Here is a 24,452-nt window from a genome sequence, read left to right as displayed (position 1 = left end):
CAAGACGAGCTCGTTGGATAAACCACCTTTTCTTGATGCCTGATTTTCTCTGTAAGGTGAATTGGCTGTACAGTGGTTGTCAACAGCGAGAGCTCAACATTGGCCAGTGAAGAGGGTGGTAGGTCATGGGGATGACAGGCTGATAGGGACAGGGACAGAAATGTGTGATTCTTGATAGAACATTGTTTTTTTGTTCGTTTGCTTGTTTGTGGTCAGAGTACAAGGAGTATTGTGTCTAATTTGAAGGGAGCTTTAAGCCAGGTTGGATACATACATTGTATCTATATAACTCCTAACTTGAAAGGAGAATAGATTATTTTTGAAGGGCTCATAAAGAAAGCATGTCCTTCCTCTAGAGAGCTTATATTGGCTACGTCACTCAAATACTTCAGTACTTGTGGATTAGAGACTTGACGAGAAAAAGATCCTCAGTAGTCTTTCAATGCACTGTGCATATATGGGAATGACCCTCTAATTGTAGTTGGTTGGGCTAAATGTGTGTAGAAAAATATACTGTCATCTCACTTGTCTGAAATAGATTGAATTTCCTCGAGCACTCATACATATCTGTCTTTAAGATAATTTGAAAATCACTCTAGGTGATTAACAGCGTCCCTGTCTCCATCCTGAAGCCTATGGATTCCTGGAAAGCTGGTGCTCCCTTACCTTCATTTGGGCCTTCATTTTCCATAGCAGGCTGGCTCGTGAGAGAGACTGCTTTCACAATTTGGTGCTAGAATTACCTTGATATATTTAAATGTGTCCGGGTAAAGGTGGTTAAAGCAGCTGTCCGTGTTACAAGTTTTGATTTTTGGGGGTTCTTTTTCCCCAGGGGGAGTGGCCACAGCAGGTCCTATCTGGTGCTGAGTGGCTGTCATGATCTCTACAGCACCGCTCTACAGCGGCGTGCACAACTGGACCAGTTCTGACCGGATTCGCATGTGTGGCATCAACGAGGAGAGGTGAGGAGGCTGGGAAGGTGGCTGTCGCCGGCTTCCAGTGAGCGGTAGCTGCTCACCAGTAGGGTAGCTGCAGCAGGGCCTGAGGAGGGAGCCTGGGGAGGAGGCTGTTGGTTGTTTCTAATTTTGCTGAGATGGGCTGGGGCTGGGGCGTGTGAGTAGCTGGTTTGGCCATACTGTCCCTGTTTAGATGAAGGTGAAGAGGCCAACAGATGACCTTTGGCCAACTAGTATTTGTCTACTCATCAAGAACTGTCAGACTGTGGAGTAGAGGGAAGCTCAGGCGATTGCAATTTTTATTTGCTGCATCCATGTTCTGTGCTCAAGGATACGTGTAAGATATTTTTGGTCCTTGATCTAAGCCTGGAAGAAAGGCGGTTTTATCATTCAGCTTTATACTGGGAGCTGTTAGTGGGGATTCTGGGGATCAGCACTTTCCTGCCTCACGAGGCTAACGATGATTCGCAGTGAGATCCTTATGAAGTATCAAAGGAAGGTCAAACTGCTTAATGTTGTTTTCAAACAAAATTGAGAGTTGGTGATGCCTGCCCGATCTATGTGTGTTTTCAGTTTTCTGTTCACCAGAATATGGGGTTGACCAAGCTATACCATTTCCTGTTCATGCCTTGTATGAAGAGCACTCAAAATGGCCTTCAGATTCTACCTTTGACTTTCATAGCCCTTGGCCAAAGAGCTGTATGTGATGGTTGCCATGCCTCTCCCAGTTTTAGAGAAGGCATGACTCCCCGCTGCTTGCTGGTATTTAGCTGTTGTTTCAATATTTCGTCTGTTGAAATCTAGATACATCAGATCAATCACGTAGAATGCAGAATGATATGGCTTTTCCTGGGATTCAAGATCTGGCATTTCGTAGGGGTACATCTTGGAAGTGTATGCATGGCTGTGTGTGCATGTGGAGGAGTGTTGGCAATTGTGAAAGGAAAAGGAATGGATGTCTGTGTGTATCTACTTTCTTCTGTTCTTAACTGGAAAAGTATGTACTTGTCTGAGGTTCGGGTGAGGAGAATAGACCTTTTAATTTTTTTTTAAGAAGCCATTAGTGCCTGATAGTTTAATGTTCTCTGTACTGAGGAACAAGTTAGAGATGGACTTAGAAGGAATTTGATCTTAGAATATAAAATTCAAGACAAAATACTTCTCAGGTCTTCACAAGAAAGATATTTTCTTTTGCATATGAGGTATGTCCTTAAAAGATAACTGAGATGATGTGGAGGAAGGCAGGGGGGGTGGTATCGATTATGTGAGTATTCATCGGCAACTAGTTACAAGTAGTTGAGACTTTGAGGTGGAGATCTGGACAGGAGCCTTCAAATAAATCAATGGACAAGTTACCTTGGTTTACTGTCCATCCTAAATCCCTGCTGAAAAAGGAGCAGGAGGTGGGCCTGAACCTGATTTTTCCCTCTTTCTGGACCTTTCTTGGGATGTTAGATTAACAAATACGCCTGATAGTTAAAATGACCTTTTAAGTTTTGTCACCTCTGATCTTCTACCCTTTATTGTCACCTTCCCACTACAGTCTAGGTCATACTATAGCTGATTTCCAAAATGTGATGTCACCTTATTTAAAAACCATCTTTCTCAGCCGTTTACAACTTGCAGAACTTAGTCATTTGGGTGTAAAGCTGCATCTGGGGATTAACTCAAAGTTGTGTTTGAGAAACCTGCCCAGCTTCATCAGATGGAGTTGAGGACTGTAGAAATAGGGGACAGGGGCTTTCTGCTGGCCCCAGGTGGCTGACTCTAGTCAAGCCTCCAGTGAAATCCCTGTTTCGTTACTTGCTTGCTTCCTTTCTCATACGCATTCATTCCTTCATTCAACAAACACTTATTAAACCTAATGAGAGTGAACCAGTAGTCATGGGGCGTCGGTGGTAAGTGCTGTAGAGTGGCATGTACAGGTCCCATGGGAGTCTAGAGGCAAGAATGAGAAACTTCCTGGGGGTGTAAGGGAAGGCTTCTCAGTGGCGGCAACATTTGAGCTGCAGCTTGGGGGATGAGTAGGAGTTTCAGGTGACGGCTGGAATTTCTCTCACGGTGTGTTTGGGGAAGACCCTGGTGGGGATAAAGGCGGTCTTGGGTTGCTGTGGGGCTTGAGGCACAGAGAGTCTACAGGGGCTGCAATCTAAGAAGCGAGATGTATGCCATGTAGTTAGGGCCCAACAGGAACTGAAAAAGGTCTGGTTTGACAGTGGTGCTAGCCCTTAATAATTAGGAAAACAGCCCTGAAAGGTTATGGCTGTTTCTGGTTTAAGTTCAACAAAGCCTTGAGCATAACAGTCCAGGGTCATGTCTGTTGGGAAGAAACAGCGGGATTGATTTTCAGTCCTGACTGAAGCCTGCTTTGACCCCTGCTCCCTTCTCCCCGCCACCGCACCCTCCTCATCTTGCAGGGTTGACCCAGGTCTCCCCATGCACCCCTCCCCTGCGAGCTCTTCCTGTCCCGGGCTCTTCTCTCAATGGAGTAATTTAATGTTTGCTTGGCTTTACACAGCCCTCTCCTCAGAGGGTTGGAAACGTGGCTGCAGGACATCTTCCCAGAGCCCAGGGGCTGGCACTTGGGCGTGGGTGTGGCTGGAGTAGCCAGGACTGCCGCTGCCACCACCAGAGCCACTGGGCCCGCTGGCTCTGCCACTCTCTGGTGGCTGCCTTCACAGGCAGGGCTTCTGCTTTCAGGGTGGTTTTATGCGGGATGGGAGCTGAGCACAGGGCCAAGTATGCAGCTGGCTCCCCTTTGTATGATCAGGAGGGGGAAAATGGAAATAGCATCTCCCCTCTACTGTCCCTCATGAAGGGCGCCCTGCTGCTCCTTTTCCCTCCCCACCATCCTCCCCCCAAAACCACCCCTGGCCAGTCTAATTGGAACACGCTTCTCCCCTGGCCCAAAGCAGGGTATTGTGCTTGCTTTTCTGGTCTCTCAGGAGTTGATGTCAAAGTGTGTTTTCCCTTTCCCTCAGGCTCCCCCTTCCTCCCCTTCCTTGAGACGCACCCCAACCCCCGACTGCATCTTCAGCCCTCACCTCTCTTTACCAACATTTCTCTTTGTGGCCAACAGTCATTGCCAGCAGTGGAACCCTCCCAATTCTGCCAGCCTAGCTGCCTTTTGAAGGGAACAAGCCTTTCCCCCTGGTTGGCCCCTCCTGGTGACCTGAAAAGATGGGGAGAGGCCCTTGGTGACCCCCTTGTCTTTTTTGCTTCTCTTGCCCTAGGGACAATTTTGGGGTCTAGCAATGGTGCCCTGTTCCAGTGGGAGGGAAGGGGTAGCAGGGCCTTCTCCTTCCTCTTGGGGGTTGGCTGCGGGCACCCTGACTGCCCCTGCTTAGGGTGGCTTCTGAGGTGGGTGCTGGCTTCTTCCCCGGCTATCACGGAGCTCAGGGCAAGGCTCTGAAGAAGAGGAGGTGAGGCCCATGGCAGTCTACCTCCCCAGTGGCGCACAGAGCATTCCTATGCCTTGCTCCCTAGGAGCCGCTGCGCATCGCTTTTGCCAGAGCTTTATTCTTACGCTTAAACCTTCCACTCGGCCACTCACACCAGGGCTCCATTCCCACCCGTGTCTTCCCTAAGACAGCAGTGGTACAGTCTTGCTGTGCTCAAAATACCAAACTCCCAGTGGGTATTTGTCCTCTCTCCAACTTTACCCTCCCAGTCTGACTTTTTTTTTTTCAGTCAAGATATACCATTTTCTGATTCTTACCCAAATTTTGGAGAGGACTTTTTGAGTGTTGGGGATACAGTTGAGTTTTCCTCCTTTGGGACCCAGCTTTCTGGCCTTAAGCCTTTCCCGCTGCAATACACCAACTTGAATTTGGGGTTTATGTCCTTGAATGCTTCCCTTTGGGTTGGGAGAAAATTCAGTGGTACTGGGAGGCCAAGGGGAGGGTGGCGAGCTGGCAGGGGTTAGGATGCAACCCAGAGTAGAAAAGTAGGAAGGAGGGTGCTGGCTGGAGCTTGCTGGTCCTCTAGAAAAGGGGAAGAGGTACCCTAGAGGGAAAGAAGTTGTGCCCTTGCAATGCCCCTGAGCACCCTGACCTGGTGGCCTTGAATCAGTATCGTTACACGTGGTAATAGACGTGTGTCTGCTCTAGGCAGGCCTGTCAGATAAACAGGTAATGATTCCAATTTAGAACAGGAAACACAATGGGGGGGTTATTTGTTTTAGAAAAGGGTTACACTTATGGTATCTGCAGCCAGCTTCCCTTATAGACTTAAAATAAGACTGCATTCATGAGAAAAGCTGTTTGTATGCCTTTTGAGATCATCTGTGATTTACCTCTCCCCCTTTGGCAATATCCAGTACCTCCTGGGCACTCACCTTGACAGATAAACTCTAGGGGGCAAGGAAGGGTTCTGGGGTGTCCTCCACACTCCCTTGTGAGAGCCCTAGAAAACAGGGCACATGGCCCAGAGAGGGGAGTCTGGTCAGATTGGGCTCCTTTGCAGGAACTTGAAAAACTGGGCACCAAGGCTTCAGTTTGCAACCTGGACCCCTCTCCCCAACCCCAGTTCCTTGTGGTTTTCCCCAAGCCACCAAGTGAAGTGAGGCAGGAAGGTTTTATGAGAACACAGGTAGGCAGGGGGTGTTCTGGGGAAGGTGGCGGTGGCCTGAATACTAGGCCTCATGTCCCTTTTCTGATTGTGTCTCCCATGCTAGAAGAGCACCTCTTTCTGATGAGGAGTCCACGACAGGTGACTGCCAGCACTTTGGATCTCAGGAGTTTTGTGTCAGCAGCAGTTTTTCCAAGGTAAGGGGCCACGCGGAGCCACGTGCCACCTGCCAAAGGGTGGAGCTCAACTGCCTGGGCCCAGCCTGCCATCCCAAGAAGGGGGCCAGTAAGGCACAGGGTATTTCCGAGGAGTTGCTGTATATGAGACAGAAATTGGCCAGCTGCTCTTTGCTTCTGCTGAGACCCGGTTGGTCGAGTTGCAAAGAGGACCAGCAATCGCCCCTCCTGGGCCCCAGGCCACTTGCACCATCTACAGAGAGCTAGCTAAGACGGGCACGCTGCTCTATCGTTGCAGGTGGAGCTCACGGCAGTTGGAAGTGGCAGCAATGCCCGGGGGGCAGACCCAGATGGCAGTGCAACAGAAAAACTTGGGCACAAGTCAGAAGACAAGCCTGACGATGCCCAGCCCAAAATGGACTATGCTGGGCATGTGGCAGAGGCGGGGGGCCCCTTGGTCCCACTGAGCAGCCCTGGAGACGGGCTCAAGCTTCCAGCTTCCGACGGCCCCGAGGCCGGCAACGGCACGGCCGACTGCTCCTGGACTCCCCTCAGCACCCAAATGAGCAAACAGGTGGACTGCTCGCCAGCCGGGGCGAAGGCTTTGGACTCTAGGCACAGCGTTGGGGAGAAGAATACTTTCATTTTGGCAACTCTGGGAACTGGCGTCCCCGTGGAGGGCACCCTGCCTCTGGTCACCACTAACTTCAGTCCACTGCCAGCTCCCATCTGCCCCCCGGCTCCCAGTTCGGCCTCCGTTCCCCCGTCTGTTCCGGATCCATTCCAGGTTCCCCTCTCTGTCCCCACCCCAGTGCCCCATTCCGGGCTTGTTCCTGTCCAGGTTGCCACTTCAGTTCCGGCTCCTTCCCCTCCCTTAGCACCAGTCCCGGCCCTGGCTCCAGCACCACCATCAGTGCCCACACTCCTCTCCGACTCAAACCCCCTTTCGGTTTCAGCTTCAGTCTTGGTGCCCGTGCCAGCTTCTGCTCCCCCATCAGGCCCTGTGCCCCTTTCGGCTCCGGCCCCTACCCCCCTCTCAGTCCCAGTTTCAGCTCCTCCCTTGGCTCTGATCCAGGCTCCTGTGCCCCCTTCCGCTCCGACGCTGGTCCTCGCACCTGTCCCCACTCCAGTCCTGGCTCCCATGCCGGCGTCCACGCCCCCAGCAGCTCCTGCCCCTCCGTCAGTGCCGATGCCCACCCCGACCCCATCCTCTGGCCCGCCTTCTACTCCCACCCTCATCCCTGCCTTTGCTCCTACACCGGTGCCTGCACCCACCCCAGCCCCAATCTTTACTCCAGCCCCCACACCCATGCCGGCTGCCACACCAACTGCCATTCCCACCTCTGCACCCATCCCGGCCTCCTTTAGTTTGAGTCGAGTGTGTTTTCCTGCAGCTCAGGCACCAGCTATGCAAAAAGTCCCCCTGTCCTTTCAGCCAGGGACAGTACTGACCCCGAGCCAGCCGCTGGTATACATCCCGCCTCCGAGCTGTGGGCAGCCACTCAGCGTGGCCACACTGCCAACAACCCTGGGGGTCTCCTCCACTCTTACACTCCCTGTCCTGCCATCCTACCTGCAGGACAGGTGTCTCCCTGGCGTGCTGGCCTCCCCAGAGCTACGGTCTTACCCATACGCATTTTCTGTGGCCCGACCTCTGACTTCAGATTCCAAGCTGGTCTCTCTGGAGGTGAACAGGCTCCCCTGCACTTCCCCATCAGGCAGCACCAGCACCCAGCCTGCTCCCGATGGGGTCCCCGGGCCTTTGGCAGATACTTCCCTCTCCACTGCTTCTGCCAAGGTGCTTCCACCTCCACAGCCTCTGCTGCCAGCCCCCAGCGTGAGCTCAGCCCCACAGCACCCTGCCAAGATGCCAGGTGGCACCGAGCAGCAAACTGAAGGGACTTCCGTCACCTTCTCACCCCTCAAGTCACCTCCACAGCTGGAGCGAGAGATGGCCTCTCCGCCTGAGTGCAGTGAGATGCCCCTCGACCTCTCGTCCAAGTCCAACCGCCAGAAACTCCCGTTGCCGAACCAACGCAAGACACCTCCCATGCCCGTGTTGACCCCAGTGCACACCAGCAGCAAGGCCCTCCTCTCCACAGTCCTGTCTAGGTCTCAGCGCACTACCCAGGCTGCCGGCAGCAATGTCACTTCATGCCTGGGCTCTACTTCCTCACCCTTCGTCATCTTTCCTGAGATCGTGAGGAATGGGGACCCGAGCACTTGGGTGAAGAACTCCACTGCGCTGATCAGCACTATTCCTGGCACCTACGTGGGAGTGGCTAACCCAGTGCCTGCGTCCCTCCTACTGAACAAAGACCCCAACCTGGGCCTCAACCGAGACCCCCGCCACCTCCCCAAGCAGGAGCCCATCTCCATCATCGATCAAGGAGAGCCCAAGAGCACTGGTGCCCCCTGTGGCAAGAAGGGTACCCAGGCTGGGACTGAGGGACAGCCAAGCACAGTCAAACGTTACACCCCAGCCCGCATCGCCCCTGGGCTACCAGGCTGTCAAACCAAGGAGCTCTCTCTGTGGAAGCCCACGGGGCCAGCAAATATTTACCCACGTTGTTCAGTCAACGGGAAACCCACCAGCACCCAGGTCCTGCCTGTTGGCTGGTCACCCTACCACCAGGCATCTCTGCTTTCCATCGGCATTTCCAGTGCCGGGCAGCTGACCCCCAGCCAGGGGGTGCCCATCAGGCCCACCAGCATCGTCTCTGAGTTTTCTGGTGTGCCGTCTCTTGGACCCAGTGAGGCTGTGCATGGACTTCCAGAGGGACAGCCACGGCCCGGGGGCCCCTTTGCTCCAGAGCAGGACACTGGCACAAAGAACAAAACTTGCCGGATTGCTGCCAAGCCTTACGAAGAACAAGTCAATCCTGTTCTCCTGACGCTCAGCCCTCAGACGGGGACCCTGGCGCTGTCTGTTCAGCCTAGCAGTGGGGACCTGAGAGTGAATCAGGGGCCTGAGGAATCAGAGAGCCACCTCTGCCCCGACAGCACCCCTAAGCTGGAAGGCCCCCAGGGGGCTTGTGGCCTGAAGCTGGCAGGAGACACGAAGCCTAAGAACCAAGTGCTGGCTACCTACATGTCCCACGAGCTGGTCCTGGCCACCCCCCAGAACCTGCACAAGATGCCCGAGCTGCCTTTGCTACCTCATGACAGCCGCCCTAAGGAACTCATCTTGGACGTGGTCCAGAGTGGCAAGAGGGCCTCCAGCACAGAGCTTTCGCAGCTTGGAAGCCAGGTGGACCTGGGGCGGGTGAAAATGGAGAAGGTGGATGGTGATGTGGTCTTCAATTTAGCCACCTGCTTCCGGGCCGATGGCCTCCCAGCAGCTCCCCAGAGGAGCCAAGCCGAAGTGCGGAGTAAGGCCGGGCAGGCTCGAGTGAAACAGGAAAGCATAGGCATCTTTGCTTGCAAGAACAAGTGGCAGCCAGACGCAGCAGTGACCGATGGGGTGACCGAATGTCTACCGCCCAAGAAAATGAAGTGTGGGAAAGAGAAGGACGGTGAGGAGCAGCAGCCACAAGCCAAGGTCATGGTCCGGAGTTCCCATGGACCCAAGGTGAGTGCTGGGCTGAGGTTGAGGGCAGGGCTGAGACACCGGTGGTCTGCTTTGTCCTGCACGGATCAGCCTTGGTCCACTTTGTCCTGTAGGCATTAACCTTGTGCAGTGTTCTTGAGTAGAGTAGCTTTGTGAACTGAACTGATTGGCTTGTGTAAAGTGAATCCTGACCCTTACTAAGTCACATTCTCCATATATGGTGTTTTATACGGAGGGGTAGTCTCGTGTGGGAAATGATTTGTTCCCTGAGGCTAGGGAAGCCATTGTCCCAGATGAGGTTGCAAAGCAAAGAAGGTATGGGGAGGGAAATCAATGCATGACAGGCCCTTTCCTGGGGAGCTATTCTTCCTTTTCCTTTTCTAAGACGACTGCTGCCCTTGAGAACTTAGGGCCCAGGGAGGGAAGGGGCCTTTGACAGGGTTATTTTCTGCACCACCCAGGTAGCCTGCTCAGGATTTGCTTGGAGTTTTGTGAAGCTAGAGTAGTTCAGCTTCTGGGCTGACCCACCAGTTTCCTCTTCCCCTAATGCTTGGGGCGGCAGCTTTGGGTTTCGGGCCATTGGGAATGTGGTATGCAAGGCAGATAGGCATCTGAGTCTGGGTTCTTAATAGGCTAAGGATGGTGGCAGGGTTCTAGGCAAAAAAGTGGACCAAGAGGACTTGACTTGAATTCAGTGTTCCTCCAAAGAGGATCTGAAGGCCACTGGTGATCCAAGGAGATTCTTGAAGCAGTTGAGGATACGGCTTATTCAGAATTTGGAGCAATTTGAGGTTATGTTAACAAGCCTTCAAATTAGATGTTGAGATACACTAATGAATAGACTTCTAGCCAGGGCACCATGAATTTGTTTGTGGCAGAAGCTCTCAGTCTTTTTTGGACCATAGAACACTTTGAGAGGCTGATGAGAGCTGTGGACCCTGTCCCCAGAAACATGGTCTCAGAATTTTGCCAATAATTTCACAGGGTCATGGACCCAACCCCCTCTCCAAAGCCCACCCATGGATTCCAGGTTAAGAACACCAGGGATAGAGTTTAGGTGGGTTTTTCTCCGTGATCCCATGACCACCTCAGTATGGTAAGAGACATGCCAAGTAGCTACGTAGGTCATGACATAGAAGAGCACATATCTAGCATTTGCTCAGGTAACCAAGATCTGCCCTTGGTGGTAACAATAATAATAATTCATGTCCTTAGAGTTGTTACCATTTGTTGAACAACCAAGTGCTTCCAGATACATTATAACTTAATCCTTAAAATAACCTCATGAGGTAAACACCTCACCCAATGTGCAAATAAGAAAATTAAGAAAACAGACTGAGTAGGTGAGTTACACAAATTCACACAGCTACTAAATGGCAAAAGTGGAACTCAAACTCTGGCCTCATTGGCTCTAAAGTTCACGTTCATCTTCAGCTATGCTACACCGTCTTCCACTCTCCTTCTGTCTAGCTGTTTCACTGACCATTTAACAAGTGTTTGTTGAGCGGCTGCTACACGTGGGTCCTTCCCAGGCAGTGGGAATACATTGCCAACAGGGCAGTACAGCGCTTTGGCGAGCAGGATGCTCTCTGGAGCCAGGCACACTGCCTGAGTTTGAATCTTGGTTCTACTTCTCCCTAGCTCTGTGATATCAGTCAAGCTACTTCATCTCTCTGGCCCTCAGTTTTCTCATCTATGCAATGAGACAGTAATAGTACCTATTCATAGAGTGGTGTAAAGAGTAAATGACATGATGTTGTGAAATGTCCAGAATAGGCGGACTGATAGAGACAGAAAGTAGATTAGTGGTTGCCTAAGGCTGGAGGGAATGAGGAATTGGAGAGTGATGGCTTAATGGGTACAGGCTTTCCATTTGGGGTGATGAAAAATTTCTGGAACTAGATAGTGATGGTGATGCTTGCACGTTTCTGTGACTGTACTAAAACAATTGAATTATAAACATAAATAAGTAAATTGTGTGATATAGCTCACTAAATTATATGTCTAAAAAGCTGTTGTTTAAAAATGATTAAATGAGGTGATATACATAAATGCTTAGAGCAGCGCCTGGCACGTAGTGAGTGCTCAGGGAGTGCTAGCGGCTGCCGATATTATTGCTAGTATTCCTCGCCAGGTAGACGTGGTCCCTGCCCTCATGGAGCTTATGTCTTCAGGTGACTCGATGACAGGCAGGCACTGCCCCTTCCTTTATTAGATGAGCAGTTCACCAGGCCCACTGACAGAGGCAGAGGGCAGAGAATAAAGTTACAGGATCAGGGGCCTTGAAGCAGCCATTGGTGACTGCCTGTAATGAGTTAGTAAATGTCCATTTTTTTGGGACAGCAACTGACTTAGATCTTTCTTTTCTTATGTTCCATTTTCCTAAGAAAGAAACTGTTGCTAAACAAATTAAAATAAGGGGTTAATTCAAAACAGCCCCTTTCAAGGTATGGCCAAGGATCAAAATAGTCTCAGTAGTGTATGCAGAAGTAGAAATATAATGTTATGTACATGAAACATATGTTATAAACCAATGTCACTCAATAAAAAATTAAATAAAAACATTTTTAAAAAAAAGAATCAGAATAGTCTCCTGTCTCCTCCTATACCACCTGCCCCAAGGCCTCGTGGAATCCTGAAGGGCCTTCTGAATCATCAGCAAAGAAAGTTCTGCTTCATCTGGTGCTGGGTGTATTTTATTCTCTTTTCATCCTTTGGAAAATTCTTTGGAAAACTCTTCAAAACGCTGTTAACCAGGACGTTCATCTTGCGTGGTCTCCTCATCATCCCAACTTTTTGCCTAAGTCTGAGTCGCTATATATTTCAACTCTCAGTGTTGCCCTTGCAGAACATACAGACAGAAATCCTTTCTAGATGTTCTGTTTTACTTGTTTTTATCTACCTTAGGAAGTAAAAGTTAATGATCTGTACTTGAAAGAGCCAGCTAAAAATGATATTCAGAAATAAATAGGACATGTTCAAATTGATGTGCATTGAACTTTATTCCCCCTGACTTGAAGTAGTTGTTCTCTGGCCATACCTGAAGGTCACACTTTAAGCAGCCATTCCGCATCTTCCTCTTTCCTCCCCATTTCTTTTTTTCTCCTAACACTTTGGTTTGTAGGAACTGGAAATAAGTAAAGGGAGAAACTGAACTTGAATTTTCAGCTCGGCCCTCTGCTGAATAAGAAGCAGGAAGAGTTCCTGGGATCGCAGGAGTGCTTGGAATTTGATGGGGAATGGTGACTCCAGGAGACACACTCTCCCAGCCCCCGCCAGAAAATGTTCCATCTGTAAGATGTCTGCCATCCCCTTGGCCGGAGCTAGACAGTGATAACCTTCTAGAAGGTGGTATGCGGATCTGCTTAGGAGGAAAACAGCTCTTCCTTTCTTCCTTGGGCATGCTGCCATTGTTAAAACGTTTTGCTTATTCTCTACTCCCTGGATACTACAATACTGGAAACTCCTACCTTGCCCTATTTCTTGTTGGGTGGCATGGAGAGACCTCAAAGCTTGTGAGACTATGTGACCATTAGGCTGAGAGCATCCCTGCGGTGTGTAAGCACAACCATGGTGCCTGACGGAAGGTGGGAGTGGTGCTGAGCAAAACCATGGAGGACACCAGTAGAGAAGGAGAGGAGTGAGAGCTGAGGCTGAGGGGCCCAGACTGGGCGCCGGGAACCCTGGGTCTTAGTCCCAGCTCAGCCGCTTTCTTACTGCAAGCACAGACCAGCTAACTGTTTGCCTGGCCTCTGGTGGCCCCTGAGTGAGTGGACGCCTTGGGCTGTGTGTTGCCCTGGACAAGTCATTTAAAACTCTTAACTTGGAGGCTCAGTTTCCTCGTCTGTTCAATGAGGATGATATTAGCTTTTTCTCTCAGGTTTGTTGGGAAGAACAAATCCAATAGTAGAGAGGAGAACATTTGGAAAAGGTGAAAGGGCTGCAGAACGTAAAGGGGTGTTATTAAAAACGCCTGGGCCATACTCGCTTCGGCAGCACATATACTAAAAACGCCTGGGCCTTCCCAGGGTCTTTCATATGTACGGGGGGATTAGAATTGCTCCCATGGCAGAATTTTCTTCTTGCCTTAGTTGAATCTTTTTTGTAGTCTTAATTTACACATGAAAATAGATAATTTTTCTGGAGTTGGCCCGTATGAGAATTATTTTCAGTTGCTGGCGTCAATACCATTCACAGTGAAGTCATTTGAACAATGTAGTCACCCAACTTGCAGAAGAGGCATTTTTGTTTTCTAGCCGTCTCTCTGTTGCTGTTCGGATATAGAGAATATGGGGCCTGACTTTGCACCTTTTCAAATGACTTTGGGTGTTTATTCGGCTAGTGAATGCAGACTCTGTAGACCTGTTTAAAATGATGAGGTGTGGATGTCTATGGGGATTAGCTAGGGCACTGAATTCAGTCCAAAAAGCCTCTGTAGCCCACTGTGGAAGGCAGTGGGTGGCCCCTTTCCCCAGCCCCCACCTGGGCAGTTTGTGTCCGTGTGTCAGAATCAGGGCACAGGGCTCAACATTAAGAGAGCTTTCTTAAGGATCGAAACTGATCTCATACCTGTCTCTACCTCTCCACAGTGCCGGAAGCCGCCTAGCGACCCCCAGGAACCCCCCAAGAAAAGCCCCAGAGGGGCTTCAGATTCAGGAAAAGAGCACAATGGAGTCAGGGTAAAGCACAAGCACCGGAAGCCAACAAAGCCAGAGTCCCAGTCTCCAGGAAAACGAGCTGATGGCCACGAGGAAGGTAGGCCCCTGGGGTCCTGGCTTTCACTGGGCTGCAGGAGGATCCCGATGGTGGGTCATGGGGAGGAGCTCTGAAACTGACCAGAAAAGGGAGACCTCCTTACTATGGGAGGAAGATAAAATTGACACCTCTGAAATCAGAGCGAAGGAGAAGGGAGACAGGCGTAGGGGCTTATGCTGCTCACCTTGGTTGCTAGAATAAGGCACACTCTGAAGGCTGAAGGAGGAGGTTTTCAGACAGGCAAGAGTCAGTCCTGCAGCAGAATAGCCAGCCTATTACCCTGCAGTGGGTGTAGGCTCAGAGAAGCACCGTATTTAATGAGGATTGAGACCAAAACAGAACAGGGGTTATTTACACTGTTTTCTCTACCTTTGGTATACTTGAAAACTCCCGTTATAAAAGTTAAAAGTTAATAGCTAACTAGCTAAAAGGGTTTAGAGAAATCCTCAAGCCTCATTATTTAGGGACACACAGGATGTTTGGGGTGGGGAGCTGTGTACGTAACCCCTGTGCTTTGCGACTAATTGTTCCTTGGTGCCCTCTTCAGAGAGAAGCCTGGATATCCCTGCCCAGAGGAGTCTGTGTTCATGGCCTTGCCTGTCTGACGTGACCTGCCTCTTTCTAGTCTGTTCTTGAATACAGCAGTTTTCCTCTGTCTGCCGCTCCCTGCTCCCATCTTCCTGCCTCGTTCAATCCTCTAAGCTTTGGGAGGCTGCCCTTCTCTGGGACTTGCTGCAGCTCGGTCATAACTTTGTGGAGGTGCAGCAGCCTCACAGTTGTGCAGGCATCCGGGCCTTCTACTTTGTGGCGTGCTGGCGAATCAATGCCATGCACAGCCTTTCTGGTGTCAGCAAAAATGACCCAACTCCCAGTTTTCAAAAACCACCGAGAAAAGCTCCTTCTCTAACAGAGATACGTAGGTGATGGCAGCATATGGGGGCTGATGACTGTAATGCAGGGAGAACACAAACCTTCCCTTGAGTTTTCCATTTGAGCCTCTTGAGGAGGGGCTCTCCCATCCTGAGTCTCTGATCGTGATGTTTCTGCCCTTCTGCCCTGAAACCACACACCACTCCAGGTTCCTTGGAGAAGAAAGCAAAGAGCAGTTTCCGTGACTTCATACCCGTGGTCCTGAGCACCCGGACGCGCAGTCAGTCTGGTGAGTGAGTCTGAGGCTGAGGCGCATCTTGGCACTTCTCCGCAAAGAGGTAGAAATCTGGCTGAGCGACTTTGCCATTGGCCCAGGTGGAGATTTGATTCACTGTGCCAAGACACTGAGCTCCTTGCAGGGACGAGAGAGCCCAGGGTAGGAGCCAGGTCATTGCCCATGATTTTAGGACAATTTGCTTAGCTTTTCAGAACAGAAATTTATCTCTTATTGGCAGCCAGTGGTGGAAAGAGGGAAAGGCCTGCACCACTCAGGAAAACCAGTTCTACTTTGGAATCTCATGATTATCAGGGCCAGTCTCAGGCACAGACATTTAACATTTAGGCCTCCGTCCTCTTGCCCTGTGTGACAGGCATTGTCAAAACTGGAAGTGGTCATTGAGTCGTCAGAGCGAGCAGAATCACATTTGGTTCCCTGAATTTGTATTGGTCAACCCCCAGAGTCTAAAAAAGGATCGCTCTTTCCAGCCACGACTTGTCTGCTAGCCTCTGTGTTAGTACTTAGTGCTAGAAATGGTTGCCCCAGTTCACCCAGATTTCCATGCAAAGTGGATGGAATGGGGAAGCAGGAGGGCACAGTGTAAACTCAGTTATCTGACATTCTATTAACGGGCATCTCAGCCCATGGAGAGAGCAGTGGTAATTGGGGCTCGAAATGACGGCCTGGAGGCATCAAAAAATCCTGAAGTGTCCTCTGAATCATCAAAGAGCGATTACATTATAGTCATTCCCATTTTAGTGTTAAGCACATTGTAGTGTATTTGATTCTCTGGAAATTGGTGATCCCTGTGTGAGCTCTATGGTGATTCTGTGTTAACCAGAATATTAAATTAACCAGAACACTTTGTCCCCTGCCTGGTCTGTATAATGGAAGTTTTGCTAGATGTTGACTGTCTTTAAGTGGTCTGACTGACTTGAAGCTTTGGTCAAGGGCCACTCTGTTTGCCTCCAACCATTTCTGTCTTCTGCTGACCTCGCTTGGATTTGGGGATTGTCAAGTTCATAGCCAGGCCTTGAGAGAAAGATGGTGGTGTCTCAGCCACTTTTGAGGAAGAAGTCAGATCCCCTGTGGTGCTACACCAGCCCAATTTAGGTTTGCACTTTTGTTAGCAGAGCTGAAGGAAGGAGTGTGGAGGAGAATGGCCTCTTGGCCAGGTGGCAGAGGAGGAAAGGAAAGGTCCCGCTGTCCTGGGGTGTTGGGGAGAGGAGGGGGAAGTGCCTGCCCAGCGGTGAGGAACAGCTGCAGCGGGTGGGGGTGGTGCCAGGGAGAAAGCTCCACCCTTGGACTCTCGCCTGCTCAGTGGGAGGTGGGGTCAATGTAAGGGAAGAGGGCCTGGCCGAGGAGCATTTGGGCGGGACTAAGCCAGGCTGTGTCGCAGGAAAGGGGCTCCTCCTTGCTTCACTTTTCCTGACACTCTTTGGTGACAACTCTGCTTGCCCAGGGTGGCTCTCTCCTCAAGATTGGGGGTCTTGTAGTGGGCCGGGGTGGGGGCGCCATGTCAGTCTGCCCTCCTTTACCCTCTGCTAAACCCTGTGGCCCTTTCTGCTCCTCACACAATGCTTGGCATCTTGTGAGCACTAAGTAAGAGTTTGTGGAATGAATGAAAGTGGCACGGCAGTGCGGGTGAGGAAGGGTGTGTGGTTTGGATACATGATGGTTGTGTAATATATTGGGCTCTGTAAAGCACTTATGGGTGAATTATCTCATATGAGCCTCAAAACAGTCCTGTGAGGTTGGTCCGTAAGGCAGAGAATAGTATTCTCGCTTTATAGATGAGGAAACTGAAGTGAAGGAACTTTCCCAGAGCATACAGCCAATAACTGGCAGAGCCTGGACTTGAACCCAGACCTTCAAACTCCTAATCCAGGGCACTTGCTTCGACACCATACTCTTTGTCCTTTGAAGAGGTACCTGACCGTCCTCTGTACATCCCGTCCACAGGAAGCATCTGTAGCTCCTTTGCTGGTATGGCAGACAGTGACATGGGAAGCCAGGAAGTCTTCCCCACAGAGGAGGAAGAGGAGGTGACCCCGACCCCAGCTAAGCGTCGAAAGGTGAGAAAGACCCAACGGGATACCCAGTATCGCAGCCACCATGCCCAGGACAAGACTCTGCTGAGCCAGGGCCGCAGGCACCTGTGGCGCGCCCGAGAGATGCCCTGGAGGACAGAGGCTGCCCGGCAAATGTGGGACACCAACGAGGAGGAAGAGGAAGATGAGGAGGAGGGCCTGGTCAAGAGGAAGAAACGGAGACGGCAGAAGAGCCGAAAATACCAGACTGGGGAGTATCTGACCGAGCAGGAAGAAGAGCAGCGGCGGAAAGGGAGAGCAGGTAAGGCCGGCCAGGGGCTGCTGCCCCAAGGAGCTGCTGTCACTCGTCCCCAGAGCACAGTGACTCTGGCTTCTGGGGACCCTCGGGCACCTTGGGTGTTCCCACTTCTGCCTTCTCTACATCAGCCAAAGGCCTCTGCACCCAGAGAAACATGGTGCTATGAGCTCCAGCTGCCAGAGGGGGTCACTCAACTCCAGTCCCAAGGTTTTGGCTTGTGGTTGAGATTGAATGAGTTCGGACTGACCTCTCGGTGAGCGGAGGACATGAAGGTCCGAGCCCTCCAATTTCTTATGAAAGTCTGAACCTGTGAGCAAGGCCATAGTGCTGTCCTTGGCATGGGACAACTCGATACCAGGGAGTTCTCTGGTTGGCTTGAGGGAGTTGGGTCTTTTGGGAGGTCAGGTTTTTGCTCCTGGAATCCAGAGTTCAAGAAGAAAGAGGGCCTTGGCTGCCTTTCCTGGGATGCCTCCAGCCCGTAAACTCAAAAGAAGTACAATGGTTTCCTCAACCCAACAGAAGAACTTCAAGTAGAAGCGGGCACAACTTGGCTTTCTTGGTTAAAGCCACAGAGGTTGTTAAGAGGCAGAGTGAAGCTTTAAGGGGACCTGAGGTGGCGTCATTTTGTTGGACTTGAGTTGGAAAAGCAAGCAGCCCAAGAAGAAAACCAGGCTTGCTTTGGCCACGTAAGATGCTCTAAGATGTAATCCTGGAGGCACAGCCCATCACCGAGGCTAATGTCAATATGTTCTGCTAAGCGCTCTTTAGGCCCATTCCTATAGTGGGTTTCTCGATGAGCAAGAAGCACATCTTTGGGTTAGTGAGAACACCCCTGTCTCTCACTCTCTCGGACCTTCGCCCTTGAAGCAACAATTGATTGTCTCCTATAATGTATTCATCCTGAGCTGCCAGTAAATATCTGTAGTCTCCTTATTAATGAAAACTGAATAACCGCATACTGAGTGGATAGTAAATTCTGGGTTTGCTATAATGCAAAGAAGGCTAAACCTCATTTCCGGCTCTGGTTTAGTAGGGATATATACGATACCTAGCTCTACACTTAAGAGAGTAATGGAACTAATTTTCATCAACTGTGGGAGAGAGTGGGGATAGTTTTCCCTTTTTACTGCCAGAGCCATAATGGATCTGTCAGGAATGAGGTGTCAAGCAGTTGGCCTCAGCACTTGTATTTGGATAAAGAGGAGCTTTTGTGTCACGCAGTCTTCTCTAATGAGGACTGGTTTCCTAGAAGCTTGGACGCTTCTTACAAAACTTATCAGCTTTTGGAACCAGAAGGACCTTTGAGGTTACCTGGTCCAGTTTTCCACCCAATGTAGAGATCTCCACGGCACTCTTGACAGGTAGCCTCGACTTCAACACCTCCAGGAACATGGAGACCACAACTCAGCAAGGCATCCTGTTTGATGTGAGGGCGGCTCCAGTTGTTAGGAGGTCATTCCCCTTCTATGGGTGTGTCTAAGGGTTTTGAGTTGAGGCTATTGGCTTTGGTTTGTGGTCCGGTTACCTTCCTCCATATCTGATGGTGACATCTTCATGAAGGAATTGCCTGACAAACATCTCTCTTCTCAGAAAGCTTTGATCCCTCCTATTACCACCCTCTTTCAGGTTGACATCAGAGAGTTAGTTAGGCAGAGACCATACCAGGCAGGTCACCTTACTCCTGTCTGAATCTCATGAACTTTTCTTTTGTCCTGGGGCTTGGGTCTCTCCCTTCTTGATCTGTGGAGGGGATAGGAAGAGCCACTTCCACTCACACCTACTACCTCCATTCCCTGTTCCTTTCTGTGCTGCTACGAGGCCCTGCTCCACCACAGTTCAAGAAACTCCAGAGCCTGCCTTGCCCTGGGTAAACGGAGTAGGGGCTGCTGCTTTTCCTGTGGCACTGAATGCTGTAATATGGCTTCCCCATGTTTCCTGAGGTCCTCACAAGGCATGGTTCCATTCCTTCCTCTTTTGTCTCAGCCCAAACTTATTGCATCAAAAGGCTTGGTTGAGAATGTGCTGGCTGGAAGTGCCATTAGAAGCCATCTAGCATGAAAATAGTTCTTGGACATATTTGGGGACCCACTAGTGTGTTGGGGCCAGTTGGGAGAAAGGGGTGGGATGACAGCTGGCCTTCTAAGAGCTGTGCATAACCTGCAGAGAGTTCCTCATACTGTAATGATGGCTCCTACGTCTGGATCTGCCCTTGGTGATGTCACACGTAAGAGCACGTGTCAAGGTCGGGAGGGGAGCTGAGAACTCTTGGATTTTGCTCAACCCCCTTGTTTCACAATTTGGAGAAAATAAGGCTGCAGTTACTCACTTCACAGACATACAAATCTTTTGTCATGTTCTCAGCATGGTGGCCAGTCCTGTGGAAGAGACAAAGAACACATAGGCACGGCCCTACCTAGAGAGCTTACACTTAAATAATACAGTGATGATACATTACTCTTTATAACACTTTATAAAGGAGTTTTGCATATATTACCTCACTTAATTCTCATACTAGTCCTGTGATGTGGGTTATATTCTCCCCATTTTACTGACATGGAAACTGAGGCTCAGGGAGATTATGACTTGCCCTCAGCAATCACACAACTAGTGGCCAAGCCATGTAGCACTAATGTTAAGAGATAAGAATGAACTCAATCTATCCCCCTACCCATGGGGTTTAGGACTGACCCTGTGGGATGAGGCTCTTGGTAATGGAGTTCCCAGCAGGCCTTTTGGAAATTAGAATGTGCTTTGTTCACCGAACTGTGGCTAGAATTAGAGATGGTGTCCAGTATGTCCCCAAGCAGGGATGGCAGCAGGTTTCCGTGATTGCCCACCAGTCAAGTCGGCCCATGGCACCTTCTGGTTTCCGGGAGTCTCTGTGGCTTTGATCTTTGTGTGCTTGGAGAGAGACCAACAGGGCAGTCAGATGGGTAGAGCTGAGGCTATGAAGGAAGCCTTCTACTGTTTACTCTTCACCCCAGTATACCTCATATTTCACTTCAGCTGATCTGCTAAATTTGTTTTCATATTGGAGTGGAGAAACAGACAAGTTGGAGGTGGGTGTGGACTGAAAAGAAAGTTCTGAGCTGCTCTGAGCTATGGGGAAATCCTTTAAAAATTACCCTCATCTTAGGGATAGCCAGATGGGCCATCCCCTGCTGGCAGGGCTGGAAGTCGTCTCCTGCTTGTAGAGGAGGGACTTTGATGTCGAAGCATAGTGTCCAGTGTTGAGAAGTGTTAAGTGGAATTGTCAGCACCGCACTAGGTACTGGTAGTGAATAGTTACACAACTTTGTGCTGAGATTCTAATCCCCAAAGTCCTCTAATTCAGCTTAGAGGAAGGCGTTGCTTTTCTGTATTCCATTTCCCTGATATCCATTCTTTCCTGTTTCTTGCCTTCAGATTTAAAGGCCCGTAAGCAGAAGACTTCCTCCCAAAGTTCAGAGCACCGCCTCAGGAACAGAAACCTTCTCTTGCCCAACAAAGCCCAGGGGATCTCGGATTCACCAAATGGTTTCCTCCCAAATAACCTGGAGGAGCCAGCTTGCCTTGAAAATTCAGAAAAGCCATCAGGAAAACGAAAGTGCAAGACCAAGCATATGGCAACGGTCTCAGAAGAGGCAAAGGTACGGTGCTGGCCAGGGGAGCTGTGGGGGAGGGAGTTGTGAGGGAGGAAGGTATGTAGAGGGGTAGTGGGCTAGGGCAGCAGATTTTCCACAGGCTTCTTGGTCAACAGTCTTCTCAGTAAGTAAGTGAGTGAGTGTGTGCATGGGGAGGATCAAATTAACCCATGTTTATTAAAGTGTTTTAAATTAGTTATGGAAGGCTTGGGGTGTAGATTTGAAGAATGGGAACTAAAGTTAGAGCTAACAATAAGAATTTGCAAACTATAGGGTTAGCCCCTGATGGCGTCTCCTCCACAATCCTTGGATCTCCTTTGAGTTAGGGAGGAGTTAAAGAATATGGCAGGATGTTAGCCTGAATAGCTTGTTAACATCCAATCAAGAAGCTTTTGTCTGGGCTTAACTCAGTGCAAACCAATCAGGGAGCTTTCTGAGTCAATCAAGGTAGGAAACAAGTTGTAGAAGCAAGGATGTTGATGTCCAGACAAAGGTTGCTTGAGGGTGGGGCTGAAGGAATTCCACTTGGGCCAGGTTATAGCTGTACATCCCTAACCCCACTCCTTAGTTCCTTTGCTTCTCATGGAAGCAGAGGAACAAGTAAGTGGGCCCTCATCAATCAGTAGCCAGGCAAGTGTTCTAGAACCCCTGCTTTGGGTCTGATGTTCATGGCATTGGTGTTGAGTTCCACATTGTACAATTCAAAAAAATCACAGTTCTCATTCCTGTGTGAGCTGTACGTTTGAGAAGTAAAGGTTCAGGTTCAAATGTATACCTGTAATATGTATGAGTCTTGACAATCAAAAAAAAAAAGGTGGGGTTCATATTGGACTTGTTTTGGTGGCTGTGATTCTTATGGCTCCTTCCAGCTCCAGAGCAGAGACCCCTGAGAGGCTCTGGCAAAAAGTGGGAGACCAGGTACTCAAGCTTCCCCTTCTTTCCCCTGTCTCATTTGGAATCTGGTTCCAGCTCAAGGTACTCAAGCCTATTTCCTCATCTTTAAACATGGAGATGATACTCCATGTCCTTTCCATCTCACAAGGGTGCTTGGGGGAGCAAAGGAGGCAGGGGATGTGAAAGGCTTTGAAAGGATGTGAAGTGCTCTCTCTGAGGTTGGTGTACATTCTCCAGCTTCTGGCCGAGACAAGAATGAGGGGACAGAGGCCCAGAGTGTCAAGGTAGCTGTGCAGTTCCCTCAGACCCCCAGAGGTGGCCAGGGTGGGAGTAGGGAAGTCCGGTCTGTGCTGGTACTCTGCTCATAGTATGGCCCTTGATTCCCACAGCAGCTGTCAGATGTAGGCGCTATTGTCCCTGTTTTGTGGTGAGGAAACTGAGATTTGGGGAGGTTGAGGGTTAAGTTTACTCAAGGTTACTCAGTGGTCCTGAGTGACAGATTTGGGATGTGAAACAGACCTGGCTACCCCTGGCGCATCCCCACCACTCTTTCCATAGGCCTCCACCCTGTGAATGGGTGGTTTCTGTCTGTATCTGGAAGACCCTGGGGGAGGGGGCAGCTGGGCAGGGAGAGGCTCAACCCTGAGCAGCTCTGGAGGAAGGTGGGCATCCCCCTCCTCTGCTTCTCCCCAGACACTCATGGCCCCATCCCACACAAAGGTGACCAGCCCCCTGATATTCAGCAGCACACGCTGATGCTTCTGTCTGGGTATTCTGCGTGGCAGTGTGTCTGCTGAAATGTTCTTCCTGGAGAGATTTTGTCCCTTTACAGGGCCTACTTTCTCCCTCCCACCTTCCTTTCTCTCCCAATCGCCACCACCTGCTCCAATTGCCCCCGTGGCATGGTGCTTTGTAGTGGGAAGCAAGGCAAGGGGGAGGGTGGGGGATGCGCCTGTAACACTGAAGCTGGGGCATTGGCCAAAGACTTCTTCCCATAGGGGCTCTGAGCCAGTGGGGAACAGGGAGAAGAGGTGGCCTCTATTTGCTTCTGCTCCCCCCACTTTGAAGCAGCCTCCCTTATCTCTGGCAGCTGTGGCCCCTAGAAGGAGAGTCACCCTTTGGCTCCTGGCTTGGCTTAGGAAAAACCTGGACACTTTACCCAGCATCATCCAGTATTGCCATTATACACCTCTATCCTCCTGGCAGTAAAGCAGCATTCTACACTCATAGCTGGTGCCTTGCTGCTAGCTATTGTGCCACTCTGCCCTTTTGGGATATGGATGGATAGCAGCTCTTGTTGCCTTGTGATTTACCAGTGGAAACAAATGCCCTGAGCCCTTGTCTTTTCCTTGCTGCCATTCCTCTCCTGGCTTCATGTCTTTCTAGGCAACTTTTCTGGCTTCTCAGAGCTCTACATACAGCTGGCTTGAATCAAGTCAAGAAATATCAGTTACAATGATATGCCCAACCCTGAATTAAGTGCTGTAAGGAACAAGAGAGAAGATGACAATATGAACTCTGCCCCCAGGGAGCTTAAAACCTAGCAGTGGAGGCCAGATTTGCCCGTGAAACAACCGAAGGAAATTAAGACAGTCAGGCATCAGGAATTGGATTATGTGATTCAGACTAGGTGTTCTGGGTATGCAGAGAAAGAGGGCAGTGGGGACCAGAGTGTTGTAGAGTGTTGTAGAGAGAAGACACAGGATTTAAGAGGGATTTGAATAAGTGGGATATATTAGTTATCTATTGCAATGTAACAAACTACCCTTCGATTTAGCAGCTTAACCCAACCATAAACAGGTATTACCTCACACAGTGTCTGGGGTAAGGAATTTGGGAGCAGCTTCACTGCATGTGGCTGGGGGTCTCCCATGCATGAGGTTGCAGTCAGGTGTCAGCCAGGGCTTCATTCATCTGAAGGCTTGACTGGGGCTGGAGGATCTGCGACTAGGGTAGCTCCCTCACATGGATATAAGTTGATGCTTGTTGGCAGGAGGCCTCCTTTCCTTGCCCCGGGGGCCTCTCTAAAGGACTCCTTGAGTGTCCTCATGACCTGGTAGCTGGCTTCCTCCGGAACAGATGATCCAGAAGAGAGCAAAGCAGAAGCCACATTGTCTTTCAGCCTTGGAAGTCACACCCCGTCATGTCTGCTCTCTCCTGTTGGCTACACAGTTCAGCCCTATCCAGTGCAGAAGGGAGGCTACCCAAGAGCTTGAATACCAGGAGTGGGGGGTCAGCAGGGGCCAGCTTAGAGTCTGATGAGAGCACAGTCTGTCTTCTGGCCCCTCAAAGATTCATGTCTCTTTCACATATCCCCCAAAGTCTCTTCCAATTATGGAACCAGCTCCAAGTTTAAAATCTCATCTAACTTGGTCTAACATCATCTAACTTAACCCATCATCTAGCAGATGAGGCTCACTGGGTCTGGTTTCT

General features: G+C 50.2%; 1 protein-coding gene across 9 annotated transcripts in view; it reads left to right on the top strand.

Moving 5' to 3' along the window:
- The window catches only part of BCORL1 (BCL6 corepressor like 1), a 59,809-nt gene that overhangs the window by 17,696 nt on the left and 17,661 nt on the right, over positions 1-24,452 (top strand). For 7 of the 9 annotated variants that reach the window (XM_032475898.1, XM_032475896.1, XM_032475901.1 and 4 more), the window contains 7 exons: positions 833-962; positions 5,632-5,722; positions 6,000-9,272; positions 13,841-14,006; positions 15,085-15,165; positions 17,116-17,505; positions 20,908-21,131. In XM_032475898.1, the coding sequence (XP_032331789.1) occupies positions 877-962; positions 5,632-5,722; positions 6,000-9,272; positions 13,841-14,006; positions 15,085-15,165; positions 17,116-17,505; positions 20,908-21,131 (4,311 nt within the window). In that variant the 5' untranslated portion in view covers positions 833-876. The remainder of the gene's footprint in view (positions 1-832; positions 963-5,631; positions 5,723-5,999; positions 9,273-13,840; positions 14,007-15,084; positions 15,166-17,115; positions 17,506-20,907; positions 21,132-24,452) is intronic. The other 2 variants (XM_032475904.1, XM_032475902.1) reach the window with 2 other exon arrangements.

This window comes from Camelus ferus, chromosome X (genome assembly GCF_009834535.1).
Source record: "Camelus ferus isolate YT-003-E chromosome X, BCGSAC_Cfer_1.0, whole genome shotgun sequence".
NCBI lineage: Eukaryota > Metazoa > Chordata > Mammalia > Artiodactyla > Camelidae > Camelus > Camelus ferus.
The sequence above is the reverse complement of the archived record's forward strand: the minus strand, read 5'-3'. Positions and strand labels throughout refer to the sequence as shown.